This window comes from Nyctereutes procyonoides, unplaced genomic scaffold, assembly GCF_905146905.1.
Source record: "Nyctereutes procyonoides isolate TBG_1078 unplaced genomic scaffold, NYPRO_anot_genome, whole genome shotgun sequence".
In the NCBI taxonomy this organism is placed as follows: Eukaryota; Metazoa; Chordata; class Mammalia; order Carnivora; family Canidae; genus Nyctereutes; species Nyctereutes procyonoides.
This window is the reverse complement of record NW_026575133.1, coordinates 53,133,360-53,149,670: the sequence shown is the minus strand read 5'-3', so window position 1 is coordinate 53,149,670 and position 16,311 is coordinate 53,133,360. Positions and strand designations below refer to the sequence as shown.

General features: G+C 42.4%; 2 protein-coding genes and 1 pseudogene across 7 annotated transcripts in view; 2 read left to right on the top strand and 1 right to left on the bottom strand.

Moving 5' to 3' along the window:
- CDCA2 (cell division cycle associated 2) overlaps nt 1-11,037 on the bottom strand; it is a 52,589-nt gene extending 41,552 nt beyond the window's left edge. For 2 of the 5 annotated variants that reach the window (XM_055300443.1, XM_055300446.1), the window contains exons 1-4: nt 10,260-10,445; nt 9,751-9,817; nt 9,481-9,660; nt 8,014-8,168 (exon numbers count right to left, since the gene is read on the bottom strand). In XM_055300443.1, the coding sequence (XP_055156418.1) occupies nt 8,014-8,168; nt 9,481-9,660; nt 9,751-9,817 (402 nt within the window). In that variant the 5' untranslated portion in view covers nt 10,260-10,445. Of the gene's footprint in view, nt 1-8,013; nt 8,169-9,480; nt 9,661-9,750; nt 9,818-10,259; nt 10,446-10,582; nt 10,710-10,979 lie in introns of those variants that run through there. The other 3 variants (XM_055300445.1, XM_055300444.1, XM_055300447.1) reach the window with 3 other exon arrangements.
- On the top strand, nt 2,895-3,342 carry LOC129493544 (60S ribosomal protein L27a-like; annotated as a pseudogene).
- Nucleotides 11,038-11,339: 302 nt separating the features above from the next.
- KCTD9 (potassium channel tetramerization domain containing 9) overlaps nt 11,340-16,311 on the top strand; it is a 38,497-nt gene continuing 33,525 nt past the window's right edge. For both annotated transcript variants that reach the window (XM_055300163.1, XM_055300164.1), the window contains exon 1: nt 11,340-11,490. In XM_055300163.1, coding sequence (XP_055156138.1) covers nt 11,443-11,490 — 48 coding nt within the window. In that variant the 5' untranslated portion in view covers nt 11,340-11,442. The remainder of the gene's footprint in view (nt 11,491-16,311) is intronic.

Below are 16,311 nucleotides of genomic sequence, written 5' to 3'. Positions count from 1 at the left end.
TTGTGTTTCTAGCTGCTAATAATGAACTAATAGAAACTGAAATTAAGAAAACAATTGCATCAAAAGAATTAAAACAGCTAGAAATAAATTTAACCAGGGAAGTAAAAGACCTGTACATGGAAAATCATAAGAAACTGATGAAAGAGGGATCCCTGGGTGGTGCAGCGGTTTGGCGCCTGCCTTTGGCTCAGGGCGCGATCCTGGAGACCCGGGATCGAATCCCATATCGGGCTCCCGGTGCATGGAGCCTGCTTCTCCCTCTGCCTGTGTCTCTGCCTCTCTCTCTGTAACTATCATAAATAAATAAATTTAAAAAAATTAAAAAAAAAAGAAACTGATGAAAGAAATTGAAGACATAAACATACAGAAAACGATTCTGTGCTCATAGACTGGAAGAATTTCATTAAAATACTGTACTACCCAAAGCAGTCTACAGATTCAATGCAATCACTATCAAAATTCCAATGGCATTTACCAACACATATAACAAACGATCCTAAAATTTGTATGGGATCGTCATAAAAGATCATGAATAGCCAAAGCAATCTTGAGAAGTTCTAGAGAACAAGAGCTGGAAACATCATGTTCCCTAATTTCAAACTATATTACAAAGCAATAGTCATCAAAACAGTATGGTATTGGCATAGAAATGGACACACAGATAAATGGAAGAGAACAGACAGTCCAGAAACAAATCCACACATGAATGGTCAATTAACTAACCGAAGACAAAAGAGCCAAGAAAATCCAATAGGGAAAGAACAGTCCATGGGGAAAACTGGATAGCCATATGCATAACAATGAAACTGAACCATTACCTTACACAATACACAAAAAACTCAAATGTTTGAAAGACTTGAAAGATATGAAACCATAACAATCCTTAAACAGGTAGTGAGCTTTTTTTTTTTTTTTAAAGATTTTATTTTTTTATTCATGAGAGACACACAGAGAGAGAGAGAGGCAGAGAGAGAAGCAGGCTCCATGCAGGGAGCCTGATGTGGGACTCGATCCCAGGTCTCCAGGATCACGCCCTGGGCAGGCACTAAACCGCTGAGCCACCCAGATTGCCCAGGTAGTGAGCTCTTTAACATCAGTCTTGCCAAGGAGTTTTTGGATTTGACACCAAAAGCACAAGCAACAAGTGAAAATAAACAACTGCTATTTCCTACAGTAAACTAAAAAGCTTCTGTATAGCAAAGGACCATCAACAAAACACGAAAACAACCTACTAGATAGGAGAAAATAGGTGCAAATCACATTCTGATATAAAAAAATAAAGAATTCATATAACTCAATGACAAAAAAGCAAGCAATCTATTTTAAAAATGAGATCTGAATCGACATTTTTCCAAAGATGACACAGATGGCCAACAGACATGTGAAAAGATGCTCAACATCACTCATTATCAGGGAAATGCAAAACAAAATCCAATGAGATACTATCTCACACTTGTCAGAATGGCTGTTATCAAAAAAATAAGCCATAATAAGTGTTGGCAAGGGTATGAAGAAAAGGAAACCCTCATGCACTGTTGGTAGGAATGTGAATTGGCACACCCACTATGAAAAACAGTACAGAGATTCCTCAAAAAATTCAAAGTAAAACTACCGTATGATCCAGCACTTCTACTTCTGAGTATTTACACAATGAAAATGAAAACACTAAACATACCCCCATGTTCACTGCATCATTATTTGCAATAGCCCAGATAGGAAAAAAACCTAAGTAGGAGCTACAGAAGTTAAGGACCTGAGGCTGCTGGGATGGTGGATGATCATCCATGTCCTTACTGATATATTTAAGAATGAAGGCAAGGGTAGTAGAGGAAAGATGGAGAGCCAATGTCCTTCAATTTTTCTCTAAAATGTTTTCTTTCTGAAACAGAAGGTGGAGGGGTGCCTAGGTGGCTCAGTTGGTTAAGCATCTGCCTTCAGCTTAGCCCATGAACCCAGGGTTCTGGGATTGATCCTGGGATCAAGGCCAACATTGCTGAACAGGGAGTCTCCTTCTTCGTCTCCCACTGCTTGGTGTCTCTCGCTCTTTCTTTCATAAACAATATCTTTAAAACAAATAAAAAAAATAAAAACAGAAGGAAGAGAATATAAGAATTATTTAAGCAAAAAGGCCCTTACACTTTACAAAAAGAAAAAAAAAGTCTTAACAGTATATTCAGAAAAAGATTTCAGTAAATTAGAACATGTAATATTATTTATGCAGTCAATAAATTTCTTGGGCAAGGAACGAACGGATACAGTGAGAACTGAAAGAGTAGAGCCACTAAGGGTATTTACTCTGTAGGCAAATCTCCAAAGGTCAAAGGATAGCGCTAATTATCCAGAATAACTGCTCAAGTAAAAAGCACTTACTTTTAACGATGCTAGATACTAGAGCTATATATTCAAGAATTCTTTTAACACATAGAATCATATGACATGGGTGTGGGGTGTTTTCATAAATACACACACACACACACACACACACACACACACACACACCCTTCTTAAAAAAGAGAATCAGTGCTCGCTTCGGCAGCACATATACTAAAAAAAGAAAAAAATCAACAGATGGCATGTCAACAAACAAAAATGGACTTAGGTCAGAGAAAGCTGAAACCAACAGGGACTCTCTAGGGCCCCCTTACAACAGGAGCAAGCCAAGCTGCTACAGACCCTCAGAAAGGTTCAGGTATCTAACGCATCAGATATTTCTGAAAACCAGTGTAAAGGAGAGGACTCAAAACAGGAACACTGAAACTCTATCATTAGCACTTGAACCCAAAGACTTCTCCATAAATAAGAAAGGACCTTTATATTTTGAAGAAAACACAGAGACTTAAGATTCCATGAGATTGAGAACTCCACAAACATCCTTTTTCCTCTGGGCTGCCAACATGCCATCCAGACTGAGGAAGACCCAGAAACTTTGGGGCCACGTGAGCCATGGCCACGGCCGCGTCGGCAAGCACTGGAAGCACCCAGGAGGCCAGGGTAATACTGGTGGCATGCATCATTACAGGATCAACTTTGACAAATATCACCCAGGTTACTTTGGAAAAGTCGGTATGAGACATTACCACTTAAAGAGGAACCAGAGCTTCTGCCCAACTGTCAACCTTTATAAACTGTGGACCTTAGTCAGTGAGCAGACATGGGTAAATGCCACCAAAAACAAGACTGGAGCTGCTCCTATTATCGATGTGGTGCGACTGGGCTACTACAAAGTTTTGGCAAAGGGAAAGCTCCCCAAACAGCCTGTCATCGTAAAGGCCAAATTCTTCAGTAGAAGAGCTGAGAAGATAAAGGGTGTGTGGGGGTGCCTGTGTTCTAGTAGCTTGTTGAAGCCATGTAGGGGGAGGTTCATTACATGCTAACAAGTGCTTTTCAAAAAAAAAAAAAAAAGAGAGAGAGAAAGAGAGAGAGAGAACTCCACAAACAGCTAAGGATAGGAGGGTCTGCCCTGACAGAGCCTGTCCAAGTCTTCTCAATGAACAGTTAAGCTTCTAGTCATTTTTGACACTTGACTTCCAGAGTCCTAGGGCTCAGGTTTATATGTGCAGAATTCCTTTCAGAGAAAAACAGACCTGCCAAAAGAAAATAGCTACAAGATTCTGATACTTGGGAGTTCTTCCAATGAAAAGTGGCCACATCTACATAAATATCCACCAGCGAACAAAACCAGGCCATGCACATTGAGCGCCCAGCCAAGTTTTTAAAGTGTCTCGCTTTAAAAAATGAAGAGTATCAAGGATCACCAGACATCAAAAGATTTCAGCATGAGACAGAGCCTGAACTAGTCAGGTAGGAAAATGGAACCTGAATTGTTTTTTGTTTAAATTGTACCTAGTCTCATCAATCAGACAACCAAAAGAAATAAAAGGCATCTGCATCGGCAAAGACTAAGTCAAGCTCTCCACTCCTTGCAGATGACATGATACTCTGTGGAAAACCAAAAGACTTCACCCCCAAATTGCTAGAACTCATACAAGAATTCAGCAAAGTGGCAAGATATAAAAACAATGCACAGGAATCAGTTGCATTTCTATATATTAATGATGAGATGGAAGAAAGAGAAATTAAGGAGTCCATCACATTTACAATTCCACCAAAAACCATAAGATATCTAGGAATAAGCCTAACCAAAGAGGCCAAGGATCTACTCAGAAAAGTATAGAATGCCCATGAAAGAACCTGGGGAAGATACAAAGAAAGGGAAAAATGTTCCATGCTCACAGATTGGAGAACAAATATTGTTAAAATATCTGCTACCTAGAGTAATTTATACATTCAGTGCAATCCCTATCAAAATACCATTTACATTTTTCACAGAGCTGGAACAAATAATCCTAAAATTTGTATGGAACCAGAAAACCCCGAATAGCCAAAGCAACATTGAAAAAGAAAACCAAAGCTGGTGGCATCACAATTCTGGACTGCAAGCTTTATTATAAAGCTGTAATCATCAAAACACTTTGGTATTGGCACAAAAGCAAACACATAGATCAATGGAACATAATAGAGAACCCAGAAATGTACCTTCAACTCTCTGGTCAACTAATCTTTAACAAAGCAGGAATATCCAAAGGAAAACAGTCTCTTTAACAAACTGGTGCTGGGGAAACTGGACAGCCACATGCAAAAGAATGAAATGACCATATTCTTACACCATGCACAACAATACACTCAAAATGGTTGAAAGACCTAACGTGGGACAAAAATTCATCAAAGTCCTAGAGGAGAACACAGGGAGCAACCTCTGTGACCTCAGCCGCTGCAGCTTCTTGCTAGACATGTCTACCTACAAAGGCAAAAATCAACTATTGGGACTTCATCAAGATAAAGTTTTTGCACAGCAAAAGAAACAATTGACAAAACTGAAAGACAACTAACAGAATGGGAGAAGATATCTGCAAATGTCTTATAAAGAGCCAAAGCCTATAAAGAACTTATCAAAGTTAACAACCAAAAAACAAATAATCCAACCAAGAAATAGGCAGAAGACATGAACAGACACTTCTCCAAAGCAGACATACAAATGGCCACAGACACATGAAAAAATGCTCACTCAGCATCAGGGAAATACATATCAAAACCACGAGATACCACCTGACACTGGTCAGAATGGCTAAAATCAACAGATACACAGAGAAAGGGGAACACTCTTATGCTGTTGGTGGCAATGCAAGTACAGACACCCTGGAAAACAGAATAGAGATTCCTCAAAAAGTTGAAAATAGAGTTACTCTACGACCCAGCAATTGCACTACTATGTATTTACCCCAAAGATATAAATGTAGTGATCAAAAGGGGCACCTGCAGCTCAATGTTCATAGCAGCAACGTCCACAAGAGCCAAACTATGGAAAGAGCCCAGATGTTCATCGACAGATGAATGGATAAATATGTGGTTTACTACTCACCACTACACACACAATGAACTACTACTTAGCCATCAAAGAATGAAATCTTGCCATTTGCAACAATGTCGATGGAACTAGAGAGTGTTACGCTAAGCAAAATAACTCAGACAATTATCATACGATTTCACTCATATGTGGAATTTAAGAAACAATGCAGAGAATCATAGAGAAAGAGGGGAGAAAATAAAGCAAGCTGAAATCAGAGGGAGACAAACCATAAGACTCTTAATCATAGGAAATTGAGGGTCGCTGGAGGAGGGGGAGTGGGGTAACTGGGTGATGGACATTAAGGAGGGCATGGGATGTGATGAGCTCTGGGTGTTACATAAGACTGATATATCACTGACCTCTACCTCTGAGACTAATAATACACTATACGTTAATCAGATTTAGATTAAAAATAGAAAAAATTGTAATTGTATTGGAACCTCAGATGAGGACAAGGGATTGTGTTAGGATAACTATAGCTAAGAGGTATAAGAGAGCAAAATCCTTACTTTTCACAGAAATAATTACAATGACAGTAAATCTAAAGCATACCATGTTCCAAGCACAGGTCTAAGTACTTCACCTCTACTAATTTAATCATCCTCTTTAAAAATCTTGCTATTATCATCACCTCCATTTTATATCAGAGAAAACTGAAACAAATTAAGTAACTTGAAGCACTTCGCTGGCTCAGTCTATAGAGCACCACCCAACTCTTGATCTCAGGGTTATAAGGTGGAGCCCCACAATGGGTATAAAGATTACTTTAAAAATAAAATTTGAATAAAAAGAAATTAACTTTCCAAAGGCACAATTAATTAATAATAAAGCCAGGATCAAACCTCAACAAATGGTTCCACAGTCCATATTCGAATCTACCCAAGAGCAGTTCCTAGGAAGTCTTTACACTCTTAAAAATTAAGAGATCACCAAAGGATCTCTTAGTTCATGTGCATTATAGCTATTGAAAGTATTTATTAGCCTTTTCAGAATTGTGGCTATTCTTTAGTGAAACACAAAATTCAATGAAGATTTCCTAAAGGTTAGTTGCAACATCAAATATGAAATCCTATGAACTTTTTGTATTGTTATGTTAAAATCTGTGAGACTCTTGCAATTTGAGGGTATTTTGTGCATGCACTAGTCATTAGGAAAATATTGGTTCACTTCGTTATGCAAATCTTCCAAATGTTGACACCTGTTATTACATAATATAAAAAAATCGCATTCATTAATACGGCCACTGATCTTATTAGAAAAGTCTAGCTAGTGGGAAGTTCTCAAGCTCATGGTGCCGTACAGAAGTTTTCCAAAGTTCTGATTTTCTCCTGAAAACTCAAGCTTTTTCATTAAAAATGAATATTTCAGTTTTTCCTTTAAAGGGCAGGTTCACTGTTCATTTTTGAGAAAATGTTCGCAATCCCAGGTATAACCATGATGTCAGTCATTCAAGTAAAAATGCCATTCTACGAAAAAAAAACACAGGCACAGTTCAAGCTCACAGCTCAAAACAATCACACACACGTTTTTTTCAAAACATCCATCATACTTCTGTACGTACTTTGGAAGTGCCTGATGCAGTATTCCCATTGCATCACACATAATACTCAAGGGTGGAGAATTAATAAAATTTAGTTTTCACTGCATCCCCAAGGATATTAAGTGAACCTGGCATTATCATTTCCTGTGAAGGCTTAGCAGTGTGGAATAAACTGACAGCATGGTGCCATGAGTTTGACCGACTGTTGCTTCTGCACTGTGAGTGCAAACATCAACATAGTGGAAAAAGGCAAATAGCTCAGTGCTTTTACAAAAACCCCGTTTAACCTCTTAGATCTCTTGAATGGACTCAGGGATCCCCAAGGATGGGCAGATAATCTCTGAGAACCACCGTACGACGCAGCCTTGTGCATAGTGTCTAAAACTGAAAAATATAGAAGTGGCAATGTGAGTACATTTTAAAATAGGAAGGCCAATACTAAAAGAGACAATAAATGGTTGTCCTTCAAGAAGGGGAAGCATTAACTGTGTCTTTCATAGTAACCCTTGTACACTATTTGACTTTTTAGGAACACGTGTTATTCTGAAAAAAAATCCACAAAAAACATCTACATCCTTTCTCATCAGCAGACAAGTACTTTTTTCCTTTTTTCAAAGTCTATCCCAAATGTTTTGTCCTGGGGGATTTCTTAGCCCTACATGCCAATATGTTATAGTCAAAAAAAATTAAGACACTTACAGGTATTAAAAGAAAAAGACTGAAAAACACTGCTTCACTTCATTAGAGAGGAAAACATTAAATGGCCAAAAAAAAAAACAAAACAAAACAAAAAAAAAACAAAAAACAAAAAACAAAAAGCCCTGCAAAATGAAACAGCTCCTCTAGAAAACTATTTCTATCCAGGATTTCCTAATTCTTAACATGGCCATATTCAACCTCACCATAAATGCTAACTCAACACTCTCTGTAAGACAGAGAAAATATTTCTCCAGATCCAAAAGGGATGAGATGCACAAGAAGGTGGAAACACCTTAAGAAAGCTTTGTAACAAAATGAAACATTCTCCCCAGAAGAATTCATGACAGAACTTAGAAGAGTATCATACCAGAAAAGGGGAATTCTGTGTCAAAGGGGGTTTCTCTGCATTCTTTAAACTCCTCTGCTGAGCAATGAAACGGATAAGATGGTTTGTTTCAGGGGAGCCCCGGGCACCAATTGTAGAGCGTCGTCTGGATTTTTTAAGGTAGGATGATGACTTTCCTATAACGAAAATTCTCATTTAAATTGGAACAAAACAAGGCAATCACCAGTAATCATGTACTGAATTCCCTGTAACATACCAGACAAAGAGAGAACGTGATAAACACCTATTACAGAAATCTAAATAGAGAATTACAGGCAATATTATTTACAAACAAGTAATTGAATAGGGCTGTCAATTGATTTATTCCACACTTCTGAAAGTGTCTAGCCCTAAGCATTGATCAGATACCTGTGGAGTGAACATGTGAATACATTTTAATGGTTCTCATTTTTGTTTCATATGTCCTGCTCACGGGGATGGGTAATGGCTTGCTCTGGACCAAGAACTTCTCTTTTATCTGAATTAGTTCATCTTATCCCCAAGAACTGAGAGGAAAACTCGCACTTAGGCACATGTACCCTCATGTTCTCAATTCTTCAAGGTAATTTGTTTCTCTGAGATAGCAATCTACCTTCTGCACACTACACTGAATTCTGGCCATATGCTGATGAGCACAAAATAATTCCAAGTTTCGTTTTTTTAAGACTTTATTTTTTTATTCGTGAGACAGAGAGGCAGAGGGAAAAGTAGGCCCCATGCAGGGAGCCCGATCCCGAAACTTTGGAATCATGCCCTGAGCCAAAGGCAGATGCTCAACTGCTGAGTCACCCAGGTGTCCCTTGTTTGTTTGGGTTTTTTTTTTTTTAAGGCTTATGAATAATGTTCTTGACAAGGAAACACAGAATGGCATGCCACTGTGGTCTTGTCCAAATCATGCATTATCTAATGGGTCCTCTAACTTTCCGGCCTTCTATCACCCTCCATTTCTTAAGGCTGTTCTCCAATTTAATTCCATTTCCACGTTTGTTTCATCTCTAGCTAAATCAGACTTCAGGGGTGAATTTCACCTCTACTCCTTGAAGATGAGCCCCAGTGAATTTTCTGTTCATGATTTTCAAAGAGGGCATACCCCAATCTTTCTTAACTGCTCTTCTCCTTTCCCTTATTTTTGTCATTTGTAAGTATAAAATTTATAACTAGAGTATACAGAGTCCTAATCCCAAGTGTGTGAGGTCAAAAAGTGACTCACGTATGGATTCTTTTCCAGTCTGGGAAACTGAGCACACTTCTCAACCTTACCGCTCTCAGGGCCCTGGGGACCTGGTATTCTGCCATATGTGAGGCGCACTGCACATGTTCACAGAAATCTCCCTAATCAAACGTTTGCAGCGTCAAAGTAATGAGACAGAGCAGGTGAACAAAACTGAGTTATATTAAAGTTATTTTTGAAGTTTAAAAGCACCGCAACAGGAGGACAACCTCTCTTACCTGAAGAGTTCTTTACAAAGCTTTCAGGCGTAATTCCCAATTGCTCTACTGTTACCGTGGAAAAGTCCAAAGGTGTCTTGAAAGCATCTGCTGTGCAATCTCTAGGAAACACATCAGGTGTATGCTTCTGAGGAGTTACAAGACTCCCACTCCCCAAAATCAAAGAGGTATCTTCTGCAACTGACAACAGACGGGTGAGGGCTAAACACCATCAGGAAGACAAACGCCTAATCCTTACATCTCACAAGGAGGCAAGAGATCACTACATACCAGCATCACGAATAGCAGGCTCCTTGGTTTCAAGAGGCTCACTACTGTCCTTTGAGTCGGTATCCATCTAAAAAAAAAAGAAAGAAATAACCCCATTCCAATATTGACGTGATTCGATCAAGACGAAACCCTAACACAACCTGTACAGGCATGAAAAGAGACGTCGAGAGGGTATCTTGAGAACTTGAGAGAGAGAGAGAGAGAGAAATGGAGGAAACTGCTGTTGGGGATCAAACAAAGCAGACCCCCCACTAGAAGTCCTGGCTTTTCAACCTTGGCGAACTTCCGCGGGATTCCGCTGGGATTCTGTTCAAGACCCAGCTTTGCGGATCCCCACGGAGGTAGGTCTGGCCGGGCTCCAGGCAACCCGCACTTTAGAAAGCACGCGGGGGGCGGGGCTCAGGTCGCAAGAGGACCCCTGTGTCCGTGGAGCGGAGGGAGGAAGACCCCGCTCCGGAGAAAGGCCCTCCAAGCCGCCGCTCTGGGGACCGGGCTCCTTGCCGCCCTACCTCACTCCCGCAGCCTGGCTCTGCTCCCACCGGGCTTATCCGCAACGCTCCACCGCAGGCTGAGTGTCGAGCAGCCGCTGACGGTTCGCTCGAGAAGCCAACCCCGGGCGCCAAAGGCTGCCTCGTCAGCCCCGGGGAACCCCGACCCCCGCGGCCTGCTCCCCGGCCTTCGCCTTCGCCTTCGCCTTCGCGGCCGCCCGCCGCCCGCCGCCAGATTCAAATCGCCAGCCCCGCCCCCTGGTCCCGGCGTTGCCCCCACGAATCTCTACGCCGCCTCGGTTCACACGTGTCCACGCGCACCCCGCACTCTCCCGGGCCCCTACCTCGTCGTCCCGGCACCCGGAGGGGCTTCGTGAGCTCAAGAGAGGCCCCCGCCAGCTGCGGGGGGACGCACCCACCGCAGAGCCCCGACTGCTACCCTGCACCCGAGGGGACTACTTCCCGTGAGAGTCTCGCGGAGGAACCCTTCGGTTAGGCCTTTAGCCCCGCCCCCGCCCCCCCCCCCGCTTTTCAATTGGACGCTGCGAACTTCGAAAAGAATCGTTGGGCCAATCCTGGCAGGACGACGGGCGGGCTCTTGCCCAATCATCCAGTCCCGACAGCAGCCGTTGCGTCCGCGGTTTCCGAGAGTGGGAAGCGGCGACCGCGACTCGCGTGCGTCCCCGCCAGCGCTCCACCTCTTTCCCTCCAGCCCCGCCCCCCTATGCAAATGAGCGCTACCTGGTGTTGGGTTTGCGCGTGCTCAGTAACGCCGCGAGGCGCCGCTCGGCTGCAGGTTGTGCTGATTGGCTGATAACCCTTCCCGTCTGCAAGACAGCAACCTCTCTTCCCTCCCTCCACCTGGGCTGGGTTAGGATGAGCCCACCCAATGCAGGGCGGTGATTGGCTGAGTCCTGGCCGGAGCTGCCGCTTGATTGGTGGAGCTTAGAGTCAGTCCGGGAGCGGTGGGGGAAGGGTCCCAGGCTGGCGGAGGAGCCCAGGGGCGGGGTGGGAAGGAGGACCGGCCGAGCCAGGGGTGTGGGACCGGGAGTGCGTGCTCGTGTGTCTCCCTAAGAGAAGGAAGGTGGCGAAGGGAGGAGAGTCCGCGTGGGTGGAGGGAGGGGAAGGGCGGGAGAAGAAGAAGGTGGGAGGAGAGCCAGGTGGGAGGGTGGCGACTCACTCAGGACCCAGTGGGGGCAGCGCGATGAGGCGGGTGACCCTGTTCCTAAACGGCAGCCCCAAAAATGGAAAGGTAAGGGAAGGGGGTCGGGAGGAGGCGCGCCGCCTGCTCCGGGAGAGGGCAGCGCAGCCCGGGGCGGGCCGGCGGGGCAGAGGGCTGAAGTTGGGGACAGGGGCTGGGCGGGGGGCGTGCGCCGCGGCGGGGGCGCCCGCGAGGGGAGCGGCGGGTCCGCGCGGCCTCCTCCCCGCCCGCGGGGCTGCCGGCCCCAGCCCGCCCCTCGGCGCCCCCGCCGCCCCCGCCGCCCCGGGGGCCGCGGCGGGTCAGCTCGCGCCGTGCGGCTCCCACGTCCAGGTGCGCGTCCTGCAGCGCGGGGGGCGGGGGCGGGGGCGGGCCGCCGTCCCCCTTGGCGCCTCGCCCCCGGCGACCCCCGCCGCCCCCGCCCGCCCCCGGCTCCGGGAGGGCGCTCGCTCGCTGCCGCCTTCGTGCTGAGTAATGCTCTGCTCCAGAAAGTGAGAGGTGAGCGACCGAGGCAGACGCGGAAGGTAGAAGGAGGAGGCTTGAAACGGTTTTATTTATGGGGTGGGGGGTGGGGGGGGGTACGGTATTCTTCTACCCTAGGTGCAGTAGCAGAATGAGGATGAGGGACGTTTCCTTGACCGTGTCCCACCTCCGTCTTCTGGGCGCCCTCAGCCCCGCCGCCGCCAAACTTAACGTGCTCACTTTTCTATTTCGCCTCGTTTTTTTTTTTTTGTTTTTTTAGTTCCCTAGGGATTGTCACGGTAGACCAGAAGTGGGTTGATTGGACACGACTCGTTGCTGTGTTAGGCCTTTGTTGAGGGTGTGGTACCAAATATTTGCCCGCCCCCAAGGCTGAAGCAAGCCAAAACGAATCCTGTTCCTTCTCGAGTCTCTTGCCCCACCCATGAAAGTTCGGCTCCCTTTGGAAAATTTGACTATCCAAAGCAGACATTTATGATGTGGCTAAATGACATCTGCAAAGGACTGTGCCTTACAGGCTAAGGTGAAGGTAAATTGGCCTCACTGGAGTATTGGCCAGAATACAGTACTTTATTTCCCGCATAGTTTGGAAACAGTACGTCTTTAAATAGTGTAATTGTGCCCCAGTATTTTAGAAAGAAAGAAAGAAAGAAAGAAAAAAAAAAAGGCTTTCCAGCTACTCTGAGATTTTAAATAAATCTGCTCCAAAAATTTGAACCACGGTCTAGTGTGTTGACTATAATTTTCTGATGTTTCTGAGTGTGGAGATCTAATAACCTTAAGAACGACTGGCATGTATTCAAGTTCTTGAGTTTTCATAAATGTTACTTCAAAATATACTTACTTCTCAAGACTGACTTCTGACATCAACGTTTTCTAAACCTGTTTCGTTCGCTACTAATAATCTAAAACTTATATTGGTACTGGGGGAAAAAACTTCGCATATCCAGATGGTTGTAATATGTTCTCAAAAACGGACCTTTGACATTTTTATCCAGCATCTCTTTGTTCCTCTCTAAAAGACAAGATGTTTAGACTAAGTCATAGATATTTGACTATGCACTAAATCTCCTCTGAAACCACTGAATTTTGTTCTTTCAAAGATTGGCTGTGTTAGTCTTACCATATATATATTTTTTAAAGTATCTGGTCTTGACTAGGTTAGGTTAGCCATTTTTTGAATAAAATTGTACTTGTTTAAAAAAATATTTAAAAATATTTTCTAGGGAATCTCAAAAGATTGAGAAAATTACATCTCAAGTAAATAAAGATAAATATGTTTATACTAGTAGTAAAGATCATATGAAGATCCAAGCTGGGGCAGCCCTGGTAGCTCAATGGTTTAGCGCAGCCTTCAGCCCAGGGCTTGATCCTGGAGACCCAGGATCGAGTCCCATGTCGGGCTCCCTGCATGGAGCCTGCTTCTCTCTCTGCCTCTGTTTCTCTCTGTGTGTCTCTCATGAATAAATAAAATCTTAAAAAAAAAAAATCCAAGTTGGAAAATTACTAGTATGATTCAATAATAGTAAAAACAAGTCATACTATAATCCTTACTACTCAGAAAACATACTCTATGCCAAAGTTCTGTTTCCTTTCCTCTCTTTCCAGCTGATTAAAGAATATATATATGTACTATAATTACTCTTGTGTGACAGAAGAGTCCAGAATAATACATAACAGGTTACATGTTTGTATAAATAACATGACTAAGCCAGAATTGGCATGATCATGACATGACATTCATGAAAAACATGCTGAAACAGAGCACCATTAGAGTTTGATATTGGGATATCTGTCGCTTCCATTATCTCCTTCTTGACCAAGCTTTTATTTTTTCTTCTTCGTCAAAAGATGAGTATCCGTTTTGTCAAATAGGTTTCCCTCCTGTAATGCTTCTTCAGTGGTTGCCAGACTGGGCCATAAAGCCTGGGCTTGGAGAGAGACAGAGATACTGCAGGGAACTACATCATAGGCTTTCCGTGACTTTTCTGTATACTGAATAAACATAAGTGTAACTAGTGCATGCTTTGATGTTGTAGAGAGGGCTGTGCATTTTCTAAACCCGTGCTTTCCATAGTGCAATAGTACACCACAGAGGGTGTGCAAGAGGACCCAGTAGAGTTTAAGAAGAAATACACTTTTTATATTTTTACTTAGAAGTCTAATAAAATCATTTTAAAATGTGGTTTTTCAGTCCATAAAGACACAAGTGCTTTCAATTACTCAATGTGTCAGGTGGCCTCAGGTCTCTTGAGAGAAGGGAGTCTGTTCACATGTGAAAACTACTTCACTGGTTGGTTCTGAATTATGACCTACTGAATTATACAAGTGCATGTTAAGATTTGAATTATCCAGTTTTAACTAAATTAACCTTCACCAAAATGCCAAGTGGCTTTAAAAGATTCTTTCAAAGAAGCTGCAGACTGAAGACTGGTATGTGAACACAAGTAAGCAGTAAGAAAATGGCAGAGCTGCCACTTCTCCAAATATAAACTATGAGATTTAAAAAAAAAAAATGGGGGGTGCTTGGGTGGCTCTGTCAGCTAACCTGCTGCCTTCAGCTTAGGTCATGACCCCAGGACCCTGGGTTAGAGCCATGTATTGGTCTCCCTGCTCACCCGGGAGCCTGCTTCTCCCTCTCCCTCTGCTCCTGCTCTCAAAATCTTTTTAAAAAATTAAAAAATAGGGCAGCCCGGGTGGCTCAGTGGTTTAGCACCGCATTTAGCCCAGTGTGTGATCCTGGAGACCCAGGATCAAGTCCCACATCAGGCTCCCCACATGGAGCCTGCTTCTCCCTCTGCCTGTGTCTCTGCCTGCCTGCCCCCCGTGTCTCTCATGAACAAATAAATTTTTAAAAAAAAAATAATAAAATTAAAACTTAAATGGATATCTGGATCTGAGAAATCAAAAAGTACCATTTTTTTTTTTTTTAAGATTTACCTATTTATGAGAGAGCGCACATGTACAAGTAGGGGAGGAACAGAGGGAGAGAATCTTTCAAGCAGACTCCCCAGTGAGTGTGGAGCCGGAATTGGGGCTCAGTCCCACTACCCTAAGATCATGACCTGGGCCAAAACCAAGAGTTGGATACTCAACAGACTGAGCCACCCAGCTGCCCCCAAAAGTGCCAAATTTTAAAGAAGACTATTTGAAGTCCTATTTAATAACTACTATTAACAATAAGCTACTCTTCAAGTACATATTGTTCTTTGAAACATTAGCCAATGGTGAGATGAGGTCATCCTAAGTAGCAAGATGTTTAAAAATATTTTCCAACATATGAAGACAACTTGAGATGTTTTTATTTTCCTTTCTTGTTTGTTTTTAATGTTTAAAATCAGTTTATATTTGGCAGCATTTCACTAAATTTAATGGTAAATAGGAGATTTTTACTGGCCAGTTCCATATTCTAAGTTGATAAAAGTCCTCATTTGGGAAATTGTATTTTTTTTCTAATTGTGGCATAAACTTTATAAATGAGTAAATAAACACATAAATGTTTGAGCACATGCCCAAAAATGTTTTACTGATGGAGTTCGCAGTCTAAAACATTTGAAGGCCATAATCCTAAAAAATTGGGATCTTCAAATTTTAGGTTTTTTAGTTGCTCCAAAAGAATCAGTTGTATCCTTTCATCATTTCTCCATATGCCTCAGAATTCTCATTTTTTTCTTTTTAATATTCCCGTAAATAGCATTAAGGAATTCGAAATGAGGACTCAGATGTCTGACAGTAGTGAGTGGCTTCTGAGTAACCTGATGTCAATTCAAAATTTCTATACATCTTGAATAGAAGATGCCCTTTTTAACTTCAGAATATTTATCAATGGGCTGTGCGAGTCATAGACCTTTTGTATACTGAAATTTAGTACCATCTTTGTATGAGGAACCATGCCATACTTATGGCAGACATAATGGAATGTGAAATAAAATTCTGTACTGATGTTTACACTCTTTGTCCAGGACATAATTATTTTCTTCTGGCTTTGATATTAGGTCAGAAATACGTTGTTGGTGTTAAGTATCCAGATTTGAATCCATTAAGTTGAAGAAAAGTAAAATCTATGCAATCTTTTCCTATGGAAACCTAAACATTAATAGGAACTTTGCTTTTCAACTTTAAACATTTAAAAAACATATTTGATACTTATAAAGAATACTAAAACATATAAAAAATTAAGAGGAAAATAATATACCAAGTATCAGTAAACCTGACACACAATGAAAGAAAAAGTGTATTACCAAAACTTAATGTTCTTGTCCACTTTCCTATCCCCCTGCTTATCCATAAAATCAGCCAGTTTCATGAATGCCGTAGTTTTCTTTGCCATGGTTCCTTTTTTTTTTTTTTTAAAGGTTTTATTTATTTGGGAAAGAGGGAGAGGTAGAGGAAGGA